This window comes from Maniola jurtina, chromosome 20 (genome assembly GCF_905333055.1).
Source record: "Maniola jurtina chromosome 20, ilManJurt1.1, whole genome shotgun sequence".
Classification (NCBI taxonomy): Eukaryota; Metazoa; Arthropoda; class Insecta; order Lepidoptera; family Nymphalidae; genus Maniola; species Maniola jurtina.
This window is the reverse complement of record NC_060048.1, coordinates 2,717,985-2,736,354: the sequence shown is the minus strand read 5'-3', so window position 1 is coordinate 2,736,354 and position 18,370 is coordinate 2,717,985. Positions and strand designations below refer to the sequence as shown.

Here is an 18,370-nt window from a genome sequence, read left to right as displayed (position 1 = left end):
AGCTACATAAGTATTAAATTTGTGCGGTGACGAGAGTGCCCAGCAGAGGGCGACTTCTGAATCTGAGAATGCGAGGACTTTCTTTATTTTTACGCGAGAGGATATTGTAGCGTAGACCGAATTTACTAGACGAGTAAGCGAAACAATTTCATTTTGGTCAACAATGTGTTGTGGTGGAGAATCATCCCATCCCATATTCAGAAGCCATAACTCTTTTATGATTAATTTAGCGAATAAAATGACTGGACCTACAAGGCCTAAATCATCATACAGACGTGCGGTAGCTGAGAGTATAGCTCTTTTCATACAAGATGTAGGCGGTTGCGAAACTTTAAAAACAAAATTATCAGAAGCGGAAAACCAATGTATATCTAGAAGCTTGAAAGCATGCTCATCTGCAAAAGATATACTTTCAGACTGCGGTGTATATTGTATCAGTTCAGAGGGGTTGCTAGTCCGATTGACTAGATCAAATCCTCCAGACTTGAACATCTGGATTGGCTCGTTTGCTATCGCAACTGCTTCCTCAGTGGAAGAAGCAGCGGAAGCAAGGTGACCAATACAGATGTCCCTTTCGAAAATTGCAGCGGCAAGAGGCCATCTCTCTCTCTCCTTCTTAGCAACTTCGCGCAGAGTGCAAAGAGCCAAAAAGGGAGAGGAGCGCAATTCGAAAGTGACGCGGTTAAATGTATGTTTACAAGGCGGGTCATCACTATCAAATCTATATAAGATTATTTGATGTTTGCGGTGCGGGGAATTTATTTCGAAATATATGTACATTTGCCTCACGGTTTCAAAGAAAGCGATTCTACAAAACCTAACATTGAACAAAGTATTAAGAATCTCAGCGTGCAGGTTACAATATGAACGAAGAGTTCTGAAGAGAGTGGTCGACATAACATCATTAGATATGACAGAGTTATGTGACAATTTAAACCCAGACGCGGTACCTTTCTCAGGGGGAACCTCTGAAATAGAATCCTTCTCCGAACCCTTCTGAATAGCTTCACTGTCCCTTAAGCGTAAGTCAGATTTGGAAATTTTCATATCAAGCATCAAATCATTCTCTTCACCTGCGATACACGTATTGATTGTCTTTGCAGTGGTGTCCTTAGAGAGAATGTCAACAGCGAAACTATCGTCAGAGTTAAGATTAATTGTTGCGGTGTTAATATTTTTGCAATCTGGCGGAGCAATGTTCAAGAATCCTATTTCAGGTTCTGTCAATATCGGAAGGTTTTCTAAATTATTATTTTTATGAAGCGGTTCGCGAGCAAATGCACAAAAAGCAGCGGTATGCGGGAGCTGAGGGACGACTGGTGCGTCACCCAGAATTATATAACCTAGCGTGGTTTCAACGGCGGAAGGCGAATTATCACCACCTGTCAGTTTATTGAAAAGTAAGATTTCACAATAGCGATTTACTCCCAACAACACATCAATAGTTCCTGGTTCCGAGAATTCATCGTCTGCGAGAGGTATATTTCGTATTAAAGACTTCATAGCTGCTACGTCTACACGCGCATCGGGCAGCTGTGACGTAATCTGCTCGACCACAAGCGGGCGTATGTAATATTCTTTAGTATCATCAAAACGAGATTTGAATTTAAAGTCGGAAATCCCAAGTATCTTTTGAGAAGTGCCACCGATTCCCTGAACTTCAGAGAAGCGGCTTTGCGGGTGAACAGGTAATGATAATCTCTTGCAGCAAGTCATAGAAATATAATCACTTTGTGAGCCGGGGTCAATGAGACAACGCACAAAGTGAGAGCGATTGTACTTATCTAGTACTTTAATTTTAGCGGTGCCCAATAAGGCGGTTGTAGCGGTGCGGTCGTGATGTTCACGAGATATAGTACATAAAGAAGCGGCAATGTTAGCGGATGAATCATTGGACGATTCTGATACATTAATTTTTGCGGGAGAACTAGCGGACGTATAAGCGGACGTATGCGCAAACGTATGAGCGGGTTGATTAGCGGACGTATAAGCGGACGTCCGAGCGGACGTCAAAACGGACGTCGGACAGGACGTCGGAGCTGACGCATGAGCGGGTTGAATTACATTATTTTCAGAGTGATTGCTCGGCACAGTGCGAGACATATCATCCGAATTAGCGGATTGCGACAGTGTGCAATTATAAAGGTGCGGACAGATATGTGACGTTGGCGCATTGACAACGACACTACAGTTTGATTTACTAGATTTAGCGAAACACAAACTTGAATGGTGACGTTTAAGCGGAAAGCAATTTGAGCAGTTTTTAGTGCTGCTACAAGCGGAATATTTATGCGAGGTACTTAAGCAGTTTGTACAGTATGAATTATTTTTAACAATTTCGTACCTTTGCCTAGGAGTTAATTTCATAAACTCAGCGCACTTGTATAAGTGGTCATGCTTTTCATTTTTACAGACGACACACTTATGATTTTCATGAGAGCTACGAGCGCTTTCCGTATTGACAAAAGACTTAGTAGACTTAGTAGACCTCGTGACAGGTGTGGGTATGTGTTTAGAGCGAGCTTTATTTTGCAACTGTGCATTAATATTGCTCCCTCTAGACAGCACCTTGCTCTGTTCCTTCACAAAATCTATAAGACTTTTATACGTTGGAATTTGTTTCTTACGATTAATAAGCTCAAACATTTTAACGGTATCTTCATCTAATTTAAGCGTAGCCAAATGAAGAAATATAAAATCAGTCAAATCAATTTTTAACTGTTTAAGTGCTTCTACCGATGAATCAAAAGTGTTTATGAAATTATCTAGTGCGGTATCATTATTATTAGCAAGTGGCTTAAATTGCAACACTTGATTTAAATAAGCGGAAGCGAGCGAGCGGGGGTCGTCGTACTTCTGTATTAAGGCATCCCAGATGATATTATAATTTTCAGCTGTTGCTGGCAACCCTGAACAAACTGCGGCAGCCCTATCAGTTAATTTTCCGACTAGGTAAAATACCCTTTCACTATTATTTAAATTCGGGTTATCATGAATCATACTTTTAAACTGCTGATAAAACAACGGCCATTTAGTTAAATCACCATTAAATGAAATAAGATCAATAGGCGGAAGATGCGATTTTAATTTAGGGAACTTTGACAAAGACGCCATGTTAGATTCAGATTCTTTATTGCTGTTAGTCGCTAAGACTTGTTTGACATAACAAAATAATTCCTCGAATGACATCCATGATTGATAATTAATAGGATTTTTAGGATTCAATTTTAACTGTATAGCGTTATATGAATCTAGTGTTTGCTCGAATTCCTTTCGTAAAGTGTCTAGGTTACCTGACTGGCATAAAAGATTAGGTAGTTTACTAGAATCAATTTCTACTTGCAAGGCGGCATCGTAGATTCGTTGCATCCGAGCAAACATCGCATCGCGTTTCGATTCTAATATTAACATTTGACATTCGTCATGTGTACGCGGTAAATCTGAATCACCCTTTGTAGTCATTTTTAAAACTCAAAGTACCTAAATAAACCGAACACAACTTAATATGGTATTTAACTATGTTGGTTAAATATGTCAATTAAAAAATATCGATATTATGTAACCAATATAGTTTAGCGGTAATTATATACTATAAAATGCGTTGGTTATACTGTGAAAACACACAACTCCTATATTTAGGCGAGCGGTTAAATTATTGCGTTGCAAACGTAAAAATATTATTTACGGAACGCGTATTTGAGTGCAACAATAATCACAATGCTGGTTGAATACCTACTCTGCGCGCAATGGCTCGTACCTACATTAGTCTATTCATAAAATCGACAGCGGAACTTATGTAGGTACCTACCTTATTCGCGTCTTATAAGTAACGACAACTTAAATGTTAACTACTACGTACCTATAAGTAGATCTATACGTTTTATTTCCCAGGTTTGCGGAATTATATTATGGTTAAATCTTATACCGAAATAATAAAGCATGCGGGTAAATATGAAATTTTATAAAAAATACTTTATTACTTCTAACCTAGAATATCAAACGATAGAATTACGTAGGTATATCGTAGGCCGTACTTATAATCTAATAATTCTGCAATATTACGACACAATGCAACATTAGGTATCCATAAATCGTGAATGCTACTTGAAATAATTCAAACTTATTGACTCGACGTAGGTAGGCGGTACTAAAAATTATATTACTATAATTTGATTAAATTAAAGAGTCGAGTCAATTTTATTATGAAATCGGATGGATAAGCCCATAAATCCGATTAAAAGATTCTGAAATCCGGTTCGAGAATGGACCATAAAATATGGTAGCTCCAAAATAAAAATTAAAGGGGGCCTTATGCCACCATACTTGAAAACGTGCGGTCAAAATTATTTTTGATTTTAATGGACTGTATTAGCGGTTAATTGCCCCATAAAAACGTAGCATTCGACGAAGGAGAAAAATGGGTGTGTCCTCCAGGGAGTGGTTAGGTAAATTTGGACTTACGTGGCTGGAATGGTTCAAAGGTCTGTTCCGAACTGCAGCTTTCTCGTCACCACACTTTCACCATCCCTGGCCAGGGTATATTTGTAAATCGCTGTTGCACTCCGTGTCGTGTTGGGCGTAGACAGTTTTCGATGAGCGGTATGTATAACTTCACAATGGCGGCGCGCACGAGGTATAATTATTGCACGAAAAGTAGTGTCTCACGCCAGCAATAGATTATGTTGCACACTTGCAGCGGACACGATGGATTATATTGCACTGACTCTCAGCTTAGCGCATTACACTTGCGTATGCTTGAAGTCCATGAGTGGGAAAGGAAAGGATATATAGGATAGAATGGGTGAGGAATACCCACGTCTTCTGTTAAGCAATTAATACAATTTTTGAAGTAGGTGGCGCCATCTATTGAGATTTACCAATATTATACGAGTCGTAGGGAGCCGCTGGATTCAGGCGGCGCAAGACCCCCCCCCCACTAGATGAAAAGACGACATAATATTATACGAGTCGTAGGGAGCCGCTGGATTCAGGCGGCGCAAGACCCCCCCCCCACTAGATGAAAAGACGACATAATATTATACGAGTCGTAGGGAGCCGCTGGATTTAGGCGGCGCGAGACCGTGGCGTGTGGAAGTCCCTGCAGCAGCCTATGTCCAGCAGTGAATGTCTATCGATTGATGATGATGATGATGATCATGATATTAAGAGAGAATAATATCCAAATATTTTATCTTAAGGGTGGTTGTGCACCCATTCATATTCGATTCGTTTTCGTAAAAATACGCTTCGAAGTGTGTACCCATTTGATTCGTATTTTGATGGATACGTATAAATGCGAACCAAATTAGTGCACAAGCGTACGTACATTTTGTATAAAGGTCAGTAGAATCGAATACGAATAAGTGCACTAACGCCCTAACATGAACGCGCGAACGCTACCAACTGGAGTTAATAGCAAACACATCTTGCTAGAATATACGTAACAATTGTTGCCAAATTGTTCCTATTAATCGTTGACAAATAGTACTAGTAATTCCTTTGTTTATTAACCTAGAAACTAGACGAGAGGTATTCAAATACGGAGAGCGTTTGAGGGAGGTTTACTTGTATGCGACAAATAACCCTTGAAACTAGTGCGATCAATACACTGGGAATTGAACTAACTGATACACAGATCTCTCACATCCCCTTGATTATTATTATTTCAGCATTTAAACTATCGTGAGTTATATCCATACTTCCATACTAATATTATAAATGCGAAAGTGTGTCTGTCTGTCTGTCTGTTAGCTTTTCACGGCCCAACAGTTTAACCGATTTTGTTGAAATTTGGTACAGTTAGTTAACATCCCGGGGGCGGACATTGGCTTACTTATTTATACTTACTTTTTATCCCGGAAAGTCAAAGAGTTTCCAAGGGATTCTCAAAGACCCATCCGTTAAATCGACTTATATTTTGGTACAGAGTTAGCTTGCGTCCCAGAAATTGATATTGGCAACTTTTTATCCTGGAAAAGCAAAGAGTGCCACGGGATTTTCAAAAAACCTAAATCACTGCGGGCATCATCTAGTACAATATACCTAAATATTCACTCTGACAAGTTCACGTGTTAGTCGGAGTAGTCCGACTTGTTTCGAAACCGTCCGGGGTCCTCTTTCAATCGATCTCACCACAGAGTGCGAGTTACGCTGTGAGGGAACTGAGTTTGAGGGGAAGTGACTCAAGATCGCCTCCCGACGGTTTCTGCTGATCTTCATCGCTGGCACCATCACCATAGTTCATGTGGAACTAATGGTGTCCTGTTCTAAGGATCATGGCGTTATCTTAGCATTAAAAAGTTCTGGATTATAATTTGGACAGTTGAGTCTGCTTTCTGAACGTTCTGAACGGTTTTTCCGTTCGCAAATTAGTCCCTATTCGTTTGAGGGTGATCTGCACAACATTCCAAAGGTCAGAAAAGCTTGGCTTGAATACTTTCAAATCAAATCAATTGCGAATTTGGGTAAACAGTGGAGTTGTTACTTTGGTTTGATTTGATCAATCTTTATCGAGTCATCGCGGCCAATATTTGACATAATAATGTTAAGAGGGGTCTCTCCGTCACTTGCTTCATACAAACGTAGTTCCAATTTCATTTGAATATTAAGCAACCAAAGTCCATGAAATTTTGCAGACATATTCTAGAAACTAATATCTATGTCTGTGGTTTTCCAGATTTCTGTTAAAATATTCGGTTTCAAAGTTACGCGGTCTTAAAAATTTACATACAAATCTTTGAGCCCCTGTAATTTTAAAACTACATATTTTTAGAAAAATCTAAAACACCACAGACCCAGATATTAGTTTCTAGAATATGTCTGCAAAATTTCATGGACTTTGGTTGCTCAATATTCAAATGAAATTGGAACTACGATTGTATAAAGCGAGTGACGGAGAGAGCCCTGTTAATTCTGGACACATTCTCTAAACGAAATGGGAAGGTATAGAATTTAGATCTAATTTTAATATTTTCCACAGTAGCATTAGGTATAGTACAAGGGATTGCATAGCAATACATCTAGACCTGTCATGTCAATTTAGTTTAAAAACTGTATTATTGAACAGAATATGACCAAAAATTTTCACACTTGACAATATAATACAGTCACTAGATGTACGTGTCGTTTATATCTCGTAAAGCCTGCTCCAATGGTGATGAGATACGTGCTTATGCCATCCTGGCTCTTAACACGTTGGTACATACAGGCTTAAAGACTGCCTTCTGCCTAACAGGTTGGTACTTACAAACGCTTGAAGACTGTGCCTACCGTGTTACTTTATGATTATCCCCTTAAAGGATTACGAGCATAATCTTGTTTGGTTAAGCGTAAAGTTCAACATTCACTATCAGAACCGTGATGTGGCCGTTGCCTGACAACAAAACCAAAGCTTTGTTGTAAGTCCTCGGGAGAGTTTCCATCCTTATGTCGTCGACATTCCATCTACACGCACGAAACGTTTTGCATCAACATTCCTAATACGCATGGCTAAGGTTTGGAATACTCTTCTGCGATCTGTGTTTCCTACCAATCACAATCCGGGTATCTTTAAAACAAGAGCGAATACCTAGGCATCTTCTAGGTAATCATCACTTTCCATCAGGTGTGATTGTTGTCAAGCGCTTGCCTATATTGAATAAAAAAAAATAGATAGGTTAAAAATCACAATAAAGTCAGTAGGTACAAAACAGTACGTAAACAGAATCATATTCAGCGCTGCGCTTTTATGACGTCAAAACGCATAACATGATATTTTTCAAGACATTTCCCTCCAGGCGCTATTCGAGAGTGTTTCCAAGTTATTTTCCCAGTAATATTAGTTAGTGTCATTCCATTTTACTTCCCACTTACTTCTCACCTTGTGACTCTTTGTGAGTGCTTCCCGACAGTAACGGCATCTTGGGACGCTTTTCTTCGTAGTCTAGTTAAACTGTCGCATATAAAGCCGGCAGGCTAGCTTTTGATTGTAGACTATTGTTTGACTGTGGAACCCTAAAAATCTACTCCTGATCTACAGTTTTAGACTGCACAAAAGCGTTCACATTCTTGCAAAGTAACCAGTCCTTTTGTCACTTTATAATGTCTAAGTCCTAATGGTCTGAGTCACTTCCAAGTTCCAAGGAATACTTCATTTTATTCAACGTCTTGCGCAGAACACGAAATATTTTCGAGAAATTCAAGAACTAAATATAAGACACGGGTAGAAATTAAAGAGGCATTTTCCAAGTTATTATGTAGGCATGTCTCTTTCTGTTTCACGTGGCCCACTTAGTATGTACAAAATACTAAACGTTGTACTAACCTTTTGTCTTCACCTACATCCAGCTAATTGCATAGTTCTTTCTAATTAGAAATCCGCCTAAAGAAGGAAGTAGTAGGAAGTTTTTTAATAGCTACTTACATTAAAGTGACGCTTTTTCTTGAGTAAACGAAGAGCTATTTCCTTTTCCATGAGCAAACAATCCGGGAGTAAATTCCCAATTTAGTTCGTTCTATCTTGTTTTACGAGTGTACCCCACTCACACACAAGCGTCCGAACTCATCTTCCTTCTACGAGATCACTGTAGTTTTTTGCAATAGTTCATTGCTTGGTAATTAATTAAAAGTCCACCAACCAAATAGAAAAAGTAAGGTTTTTTTTCTGGAATAAACGGAAAGCTATTTCCTATTTCATGACCAAACAAGCCAAAAGTTCCAAATTTATTTCGTTCTATCTTATTTTATGAGTGCGCCCGCTTACACATACTCCTTTTCCTCTAAAAGTTTATGAGATCACGGTAGTTTTTTGTAATCACACTAATATCAGACTTCACACTAATGTTATAAAGGCGAAAGTTTGTGTGTATGTGTGTGTGTGTGTATGTTTGTTACTCCTTCACGCAAAAACTACTGGAAGGATTTGGCTGAAATTCGGAATGGAGATAGATAATATCTTGGATTAGCACATAGGCTACTTCTTATCCCGGAAAATCAAAGTGTTCCCACGGGATTTCGAAAAACCTAAATCCACGCGGACGAAGTCGCGGGCGTCAGCTAGTAATTTATAACTTACTAATTAACTAATTAATTAAAAGTCCACCACCAAACAGTTAAGTAAAGTAAACGAAGCTATTTTATTTTCTGTTCTACGAACAAATAACTCGAGAGAAAATTCCCAATCTATTTCGTTCCATTCTGTTTTACGAGTGCACACTGCCGTTTGATCTTTGAGTCCGCCGTCCCGTCTACAAGTTTACAAAACTGCTGTAGTTTTTGCGGTAGTTTATTACTAACTAAAATTAAATATTTGATTAATAGTCCACCAACTACATATATGAAATAGTAACGCTCTTCCTTGAGTCAACGAAACTATTTCCATTTTCCTGTTCCCTGTGCAAATAACTCAAGAGTAAATTCCCAATTTATTTCATTCTACGTTGTTTTACGAGTGTGCCCCACTTGCACATAAGTGTTCGTAGTTCAAGGTTAACAGGGCTCTCTCCGTCACTTACTCCATACAATCGTAGCCCCAATTTCATTTGAATATTAAGCAACTCAGACATATTCTAGAAACTAATATCTGTGGATGTGGTGTTTTAGATATTTTTCTAAAAATATGTAGTTTTAAAATAACAGGGGCTCAAAGATTTGTAGGTGAATTTTTAAGACCGCGTAACTTTGAAACTGAATATTTTAATGGAAATCTGCAAAAACCACAGGCATAGATATTAATTCCCGGAACGTTTCTACAAAATTCCATTGAGTATGATTATTGATTGGTTAGTATTCCAATGAGAGAAGAACTACATTTGTATGGAGCGAGTGACGGAGAGACCCCTCTTAATACTCCACGGTAGGTTTCTGCAGTAGTTTATAACTGATTAAAATTGAATGTTTGATTAAAAGTCCACCAACCAACTAATCATAAAATATTATAGTAACGCTTTTTCTTGAGTAGGTAAACAAAGCTATTTCCTGTTTCCAATTATTGCTTGGGTAAGCTCCGATTTCACACAAGCTTTTGAACTCACCTTCTCCGCACAAGCTTACGAGACCACGGTAGTATTTTGTAGAAGTTCATTACTTATTAAAATTACCTGGGTACTTGATTAAAATGTACCAGCCAAATAGTTATAAGTAAGGCTTTTCCTTGAGTAAATTAAACTAATTTCCTGTTCCATGAGCAAATAACTTGACAGTAAGTTCCCAATTTGTTTCGCCCCCTTCCGTTTTACGACTGTTCTCCACTTGCACACACGTGTTCGTAGTTCCCACTTACCTTTACCATACAGGTTTAATAAATACATCACGGTAGTATTTTGCAGAAGTTTATTATTACTTACTTTCTTAAATTATCTAGGTACTTAATTAAAAATCTACCAGCCAAATAGTTACAAAATAGTAAAACTTTTTCTTGAATAAATAAAGCTATTTCCATTTCCTGTTCCAATAACTCGAGAATAAGTTCTAAGTTCCCAATTTATTTCCTAACATCTTGTTTTACGAGTGTGCCCCACTTGCACACAAGCGTTAGAACTCACCTTCCCATTACAAGTTTACGAGATCTCGGGAAGGAGTTGCAGAGTTATTACTCCAATAAGGAGTCGACTAGCCAATTACAGACCAAATACCTTCAAAATATATTATCCAAACTAGCCGATGTCCGCGACTTCGCCCGCGTGGATTTAGGTTTTTCGAAATCCCGTGGGAACTCTTCGATTTTCCCGGATAAAAAGTAGCCTATGTGCTAATCCAGGATATAATCTATGTCCATTCTAAATTTCAGCCCAATCCGTTCAGTAGTTTTTGCATGAAGGAGTAACAAACATACACACACACACACACACACACACACACACACACACACACACACACACACACACACACACACACACACACACACACATACAAACTTTCGCCTTTATAATATTAGTGTGATACTTAATGTTTTTTTATCGTCTGTCAAAGAGTGTAAACTGTAAAAGCATTGAGGCACCAGAGACAGGTGATCACAATGTGACTAACCGCAAATTGGTGATTATGAAAAAGCAATCATGGAAATTGTTGGTATTGGTTGAATTTATGCTGCTGTTTTAGTATTTAGTCAATAGTACAGTAAGAGAGAGTTATGTGCGTTATGAGCAAATTATTTGCTATTATAGTGAAGGAAAACAGCCTGAGGAAACCTACATGCATAAAAGTTCTATATAATGTTCTCAAAGGTGTGTGAAGTCTTCCAATTAGCAATTGGCCAGCGTGGTGGACTATAGCCTTAACCCTTCTCATCCTAAAAGTATGCCCTTGCATAAACACAAGAGCTGTGACTCAAAATGGTTGCCGCCCATTTAAATTTTTGTCTTCGTCATTTGTATGGGATTGCGTAACAGAGAGAACCCTATACTAACTTTCTTTCTTAGTAAACTCTATCTCTTGTGGCTTATTATTTGTTACAAACGAAATTGTTAACATTACTACCCTTCGCTAAGACCAAAATTTTAGGGGACAGTAGTATAAAACGAGAGTAGGCACTAGGAAAATATTTGTCTAACTATTTCACTGTCCAGTAGAGCAACTATTACAAAATTCCACTAGCAGCGATTTGTTGTAAGTAAAGTTTAGCTAAGCTTAATGAATTTCAAGTTTGCATGTTGGTAGGCACAGTAGCGAAGGCCTAACTTAATTATAAATTAAACGGCCGTATCCGAGCCAGTTATGTCAGTAGTTTAGGTGTAGAGCCTACGCAAATATTTATAAGCCTCTAAGCCTGAGGTTCACTGTACCGTGGGGTAACGATGATAGCCTAGGTGGCCTAGTGGTTAAACATTTCGGCCTCTCATACGGGGAGTCCAAGTTCCAACAACTCAACATTTTGCAGCTGATTAAGGCGCTATGGTTACCTAAGTTTCCTTCTCTCACACAGTCTAACATTTTCAATGAATATGAAAGCACACTTTTAACAAATGTGGCTCAGCTCAAGCACACAGATGTCTCAAAGCTCCTTATAAGCTATAAATAAATAATTAATTCTTCGCTACAACGCGTCCCACGGGCAACGGCGCAGTGTGACATTGTGAAAAACTCCACACGATTTATATTACTACTGATAAAATTGTAGCTTCAAACGGGCAAATGTTATGGGTCATCTAAGTCTCACTAGTTCAACGGTTGAACTAATCGGTTGTACTAGTGGGAATGCGATACTGATATTATAAATGCATAACCGTGTCTGTCAGCTAGGTTTTCACGGCCCATTCGTTTTATCGATTCTGCCGAAATTTTGTACAGAAATAGCTTGCATTTACTTAATTAAAGCATAAATTATATGTATCAAACTTTGAAGCAGATATAACTAGGCGTCCCAAAATCATCTCATAACCCTTTTATGCTTATTAATTTTACTTTGTGCACCACCCCGCGCTCTGATCACTAAATCCGTACACCCAAGATTGCTATAGCAATAAGGCCGCCTTTGCTCCATGTAGTATAGTTTCTTGTAATGTTTCTCTGTATATGTATAAGTTTGTATGTGCAATAAAATTTTCCAAATAAATAAAATATCATCACTGTATCATGTACTTATGTCAGAACAGAGGCAATTTGCACTGTAACATTTATTTCTCCGAGTCACATCAACTTTCAAGCTGGCGTCGCAAAGCTCGTTATATGCGACAAATAATTAATTTTTCTGCTACAACGCGCCCCACGGGCCACGGCGCAGTGTGACATTGTGAAAAACTTCACGCGATTTATATTACTGTTGATAAAATTGTAGCTTCAACGGGCAAATATAACGGGTCGTCTGAAAGTCTCAGTAGGTCAACCACATTGTAGAGTAGTGGTTCAACGGTTGAACTAAACTATTGTACTAGTAGGAATGAGCCCAATACTGATATTAAAAATGCGAAAGTGTGTCTACCTGCCTACTGTTGAACGCCCTTCCGGCTTCCGTTTCTCCTGCAAGCTATAATATTGGTGCCCTCAAAAGAAGAGTGAATAGGCACCTTCTGGGCAGGCGCGCTCCACCTTAGACCTCAGGCTTATCATCTCCTGTTTGGTGTGATTGCAGCCAAGCGCAAGCCCATTTAGTAATTTAAAAAATTGGTTGTCTGTAAAGTCGGTTTACTGACGATAGTTAAACGTGACAACAAAGGCCGATTGTGCTTCTTTGTCGCTCGTTCCGCCCTTTCGCTTGCACTTCAAGCCTTACATGGAACGCCTCAGAGCGAGGTAACGCCGCATGAGTCATGTTTTTTCGTGCGTGCAGCCGGCTCTATCGAATTATAAGACGTTGTCACGTCAAAAAAACTAGCTTCCTATGGCCGATTCGTGCTGAAATAGCTTGCATCGTGGGAATGGATATTTCAGTAAAACATTTATTTCTCCGAGTCACATCCACGTTCAAGCTAGCGTCACAAAGCTTGTTATATGCGACAAATAAACAATTCTTTGCTACAACGCGTCCCACGGGCCACGGCACAGAGTGACATTGTGAAAAACTCCGCACGATTTATATTACCGCTGATAAAACTGTAACTCCAATGGGTTACGAGTCACCTGATGGCGAATATCATCATCCTAATAGGTACGTTGTGTAGCCCTTGGCATATTATTATTACAATGCGTAAGTGTGTCTGTTTCTTTGTCTTCCCGTCTGCTACCTTTTCACGGCTCATCCGTTTGACCGATTTTGACAAAATTTAGTGCAGTGATATCTTGCATCATGCAAAAGAATATTTTTTGGCCCTCCTTTTGGTACTTAACTTTTGTACTTTAGTAGCATTTAGGTACTTAGTGTCTACTACCATAATTTTTGGATGAAATTATGAAACCTTATGAAATCATTATGTACGGCACGAGGAATTCCAGTGAAACGGTAAGTTATCATATTACTTACTTCAATGTGTGGGCAATTCAGACAACTCTAATAGCTAGAACACAAGTACTTAGGAGAAAGGCAAAGGGTAAAAGGTTGATCCGTATTGAGTGGGTTTAAGTGCATTCCACCTTTGTGGATCCCGATATAAGATAAGGCAGTTAACAGTTAGATAAGATCAAAGTCGGATCCCTCTTCTCAGTTCCTGATAGCAATTAGTTTACTAATGCAAAGGCAAAGGGATTCGCTATCATCAACTGTTTGATAGGTTATAGACATAAATAAAAGCAGCAACCAGGGATAAAAGATGATTTATTTTCAACTATAAGAATTTCAGTTACTTGTTTTCACTTTAAGTACGTAACTTAAATTTTGTTTTTCATTTTTCAGTCGTTTACTTATTGATCTGTTATCTGTTTGCCAACTACAAAACATTAAGTTAGTTAGAATCCTTAAGAAGAACCAGAGTAATCGACATAGTTCAACGCACAGATAACGCAACGTTCCGTTATTTTTGGTTGAACTGGTTGCGGTTAGGGTACGTAGTTCAAAAACAGATAGATGATGGGGTACCAAGGTGCTATACGCATTGCAGGAATCCGCTGGGTTCAGGCGGCAAAAGACCGTGGCATCTGAAAGACCTTACAATAGACCTAAGTCCAGCAGAGGTCGTATATCTATTGACCTTGATGTAGATGATCCAAAAATTAGTTTCAGTATCGAATAGAGGTCATATAGATAATAAAAAACTCATAACAGATATTATTTTCAGAAGAAGTATCTGCTTGAGCAACGATGAAAAAGGTACGTCTACCAAAAAATCAAAAGGGTCGAAGTGCAGCCGCTCCACTGATTCAATTATGAGATAAACTGACCGTGAGTTTAGGATCAAAATCGCCTCGTAAAATATAACTAACTAGCTTATATTTGCGGCTTCGTCCACAAATTTCAAAACCCTATTTTACCTGATAGAGGATTGAATTTTCAAAAATTCTTTATAAGCGATCATCAAATTGGGTGCCATTGCCACTTTTTGATGTGGAAACAAATTCCACATTGACAATCAAAAAGTGAAGATAATGATCTGAAAGTCCATAACAACCCCAGCCGGGCATTCTTTTTAATTCACCATTTTTATTTCAGTCCGATCCGACCAGTAGTTTGAACTGTGAGTTGATAAAGCAATCATTCACTCACATTTTCCTTTTATATATTTAGATCATACTAATCAAGTAAGCGTTAAATGAGCTGGTAGGCCATATATCACGGTGTCCACTGTCCGCTCATGTTACACTTCGTTGGCTGTGAGATTGATTTGTTATACATGTATCTATTCTGACCTTCATTATTTTTATTGAGATCTTTCCCTGTCAAACTGACTAAGTGAGTGAGTAATCCTAAACAGGAGGTTATAATAATCATACTTGATACAAACAAGTGACGATTTTCATTTTTCAGGCAAAGAGTTTTCTTCCAAATATATCAAATTTTTACAAAGACAATTTAGAAGTCGGAATCGTCATTTAATTAGACTTTCCCGGTTAAAGTGACTAATACCTATACAAGTGATTTAAGTATCACCTAAAAAGGCTTATGACGGAGGTCTTACGAGTAGATAATAATGATTAGAGAAGTAACTTTAGACAGGGATCAAAAGAGATCAAGAGATAAGGAGATCTAATGCCAGATTATAGGTTTAAAAACTTTAGATAAGATAGAAATTCAGAGAACAGCCATATTTTAGCAATAAGCAGCTGTTTTTATCTTCTTCTTGGTTGTACTCTTCATAGCTGTGCTCAATTATGTATATTCATACCGCTGGTAATTATAACTCTCCACTCTGTTCAGTCCTCAGCTTTTCTCAAAGCGGTTGTAAATGGAAGGACAGTGAGAGACTTGACCTGATCAGACCAGCCCTTAGATGATCTACTGTATGTATTTTGCCCTCTACCTTACCCACAACTATAGGTAATTTTATCCCGACTTACCAGGCAGGCTTCGGGTAATGTGACCATAGTACCCCAGAGTCCTATGGTAAAAAATCGTTGGAAATCTCGTGCTGACACAAAGCTTTTTTTTCTAATGTGAAGTAGGCTTGCGCTGGACGACAATCCTGCCTAATAAAAAGCGGTGATAGAGTCTAAGTTGGAGCATGCTTGCCTTATAGATGTTATTTTTCATGTAATATCAAACATTTATTATCAAACAACGCATGCCTCTATCACATCAAACAACGCATTTGGTCTCATCAAATCGTTTAACGGAGATAGAAACAGAGGTCAAATGCCTTAAACGCTGACCTCTTTGTGTGGAAACCAGCGAGCCGGCAATCCTAGCTTGATTACTGCGCGCTTGGTTAACAATATGTTGCGTTATAAGTTTTTTATTCGAAGTAGGTCACATATTATGCTAACGGGTCATAGCCATGGAAAGTTAATGCAGAAACTGAAGTAATTATGATATATTACTTCCGCTGCAGACACATTTTAAATGATCAGCCAATATCGGCAATAGTTTGGCTGAATTTTAGATTGCTTGTAAATCAGGTAATCAGCTGGGCTGATCTTTAGATTGCTTGAGAAATCTTAGGGTGGTGGGAAGTTGTTAGATGAGGAAGGCCGTAAACCGAGTAAGGTAATTATTAGGAAGGCCTATGTCTAGTTAACAGTGTACGTTCATAGAAGATTACATCCCTGGCGTCTCATATAATCAGCTAAACAATTGACTAAAGTATTGGCTGATCAAGTAAAAATTGGTCAAGATAAAACTATTATCATACCTACTGAGTGTTAGCGTGCAGGTATTACAGAGCATGGGAATTTGGTGTAAACCTATGCTGGATCAACGCGGGACATCTCAGTCGAATACGATACCTGGGATCCTGAGACGCCTCATACTTGACGTGGACGGTACCACTGGGTTTTTAGTGGGTATGCTGAAGTATGCTTTAGCATTGCCAGTGAGTCCTAGATACCCGCTTTTGTGGAGGATGCGTAATTGAATTTATACCAGCGGAAAAAAGATATTTGGCAAATGGGTAGGTAGGTAGTTACCCTTATATCGATTTTCAATTTAGGCAAACGTTTTATGGAGCAAATATTATAAGGTACGGTCTATTTCATTTTAGGAAGGTATGAGGTTTTGTCAGTATCATTTTTCATGATATCGTCAATGTCATTTTTCACACTGTATCCGCAACACATTTGTACCGTGCGATATAATGATAGATTGCCCTCACCAAACTAGACTTGACTGAGGTAATCTATCACAATGTGCAAACAGTAGGTACACATTTGAACATTATAACTTGTTTTGCGAGCATAATAGTTAAACCTAATGCATAGTTAAAACATAAACCAAATTACCTATTGATCAAATATTATTTTAGCAAGTTAGAGCGTAGTCAAATATAAAGTACAATTCAGGTAGAGGACACAAAATAACAACAATTCAACGTTGAATATTTTAAAATCGCATGCTTGGATAAGTTTAATACCTATAGCATACATGTTTTCACAATTCAAACGGCAAAATCAAAATGTCAAAGAAGTGCAATCCGGATTCCTCGAAATGGCATTCAAAAACAATTCATTATGAAATAAGTAAATTCTTACAGGCATTTCGCGCACAATTATGCATTTAATTACATCTGCTGGGTATATTAACCACAAATTAATCGTAATACAACTTAATGAACGCACCAAATGATTAACTTAGTCTATTTTTAACCATAAACGCAAACGTAGTGTAAAAGATAACCTACAAGTTGAACCGTTTTACGCCTTTGTTTAAACGATTCACCTTATTCACATCCTACTCACCGTTTTCACTTCATTGTTAGATGATTTCGCGTTGGACATAGCCTTGATCATCCTGCTGGAGTTATCCAGGAGACACTTTTGGATACTCATTATTCCTTTTTTTTTCGTCACAATTTCACATCGTTGAAACACTTAACACTTTTTGTATAAGCACAAAACACGTTTCAGTGGCCCATATTACTTGTTAGGGTGCACTGTAATCACATTTTGGGTTGGTTTAACTCCTGTGTTAGGTTATATCCATTTGACGTAAGAAAGTTTTGGGTGTGTGCGTTATGGAGACACGTGCACACGTGTTCGCGATCGGAGCTGTACTGGCCCTGGCTGGTTGCCGGTTGGTGCGGCCTCGGTGACCGCGACTCAGCTGTGCCGCGCGCTCCCCGCGGCCGCATTTCCAAACAAAGGACAGTAGTGTTGAATTGGGGATTCTGTATCAAAATTGGTGGGGATTTTGGATCACTCTCGCTACGCTCGCTCGCTTCGCTCGCCGTGATCCAAAATCGCCACCAATTTTGATACAGAATTCCCCAATTCTAAACTACTGTCCTCAACAACACATTAAATAAATGGAGTGTAGCTAAATCCAAGCAAAAATTAATCAACTATCCGTATTTTGAACAAACTATTCACATGGTTTAAGAACGAAATATTCATTCTATTTGCACGAGCAAATATGTTGATAAAACTAGATAGGTAC

At 38.5% G+C, this 18,370-nt stretch overlaps 1 protein-coding gene across 10 annotated transcripts in view; it reads right to left on the bottom strand.

The window, feature by feature from the left end:
- LOC123875723 (transient receptor potential cation channel trpm) overlaps positions 1-18,005 on the bottom strand; it is a 244,813-nt gene extending 226,808 nt beyond the window's left edge. For all 10 annotated transcript variants that reach the window (XM_045921722.1, XM_045921719.1, XM_045921723.1 and 7 more), the window contains exon 1: positions 17,674-18,005. In XM_045921722.1, the coding sequence (XP_045777678.1) occupies positions 17,674-17,763 (90 nt within the window). In that variant the 5' untranslated portion in view covers positions 17,764-18,005. The remainder of the gene's footprint in view (positions 1-17,673) is intronic.
- Between the last annotated feature and the right edge of the window lie 365 nt (positions 18,006-18,370).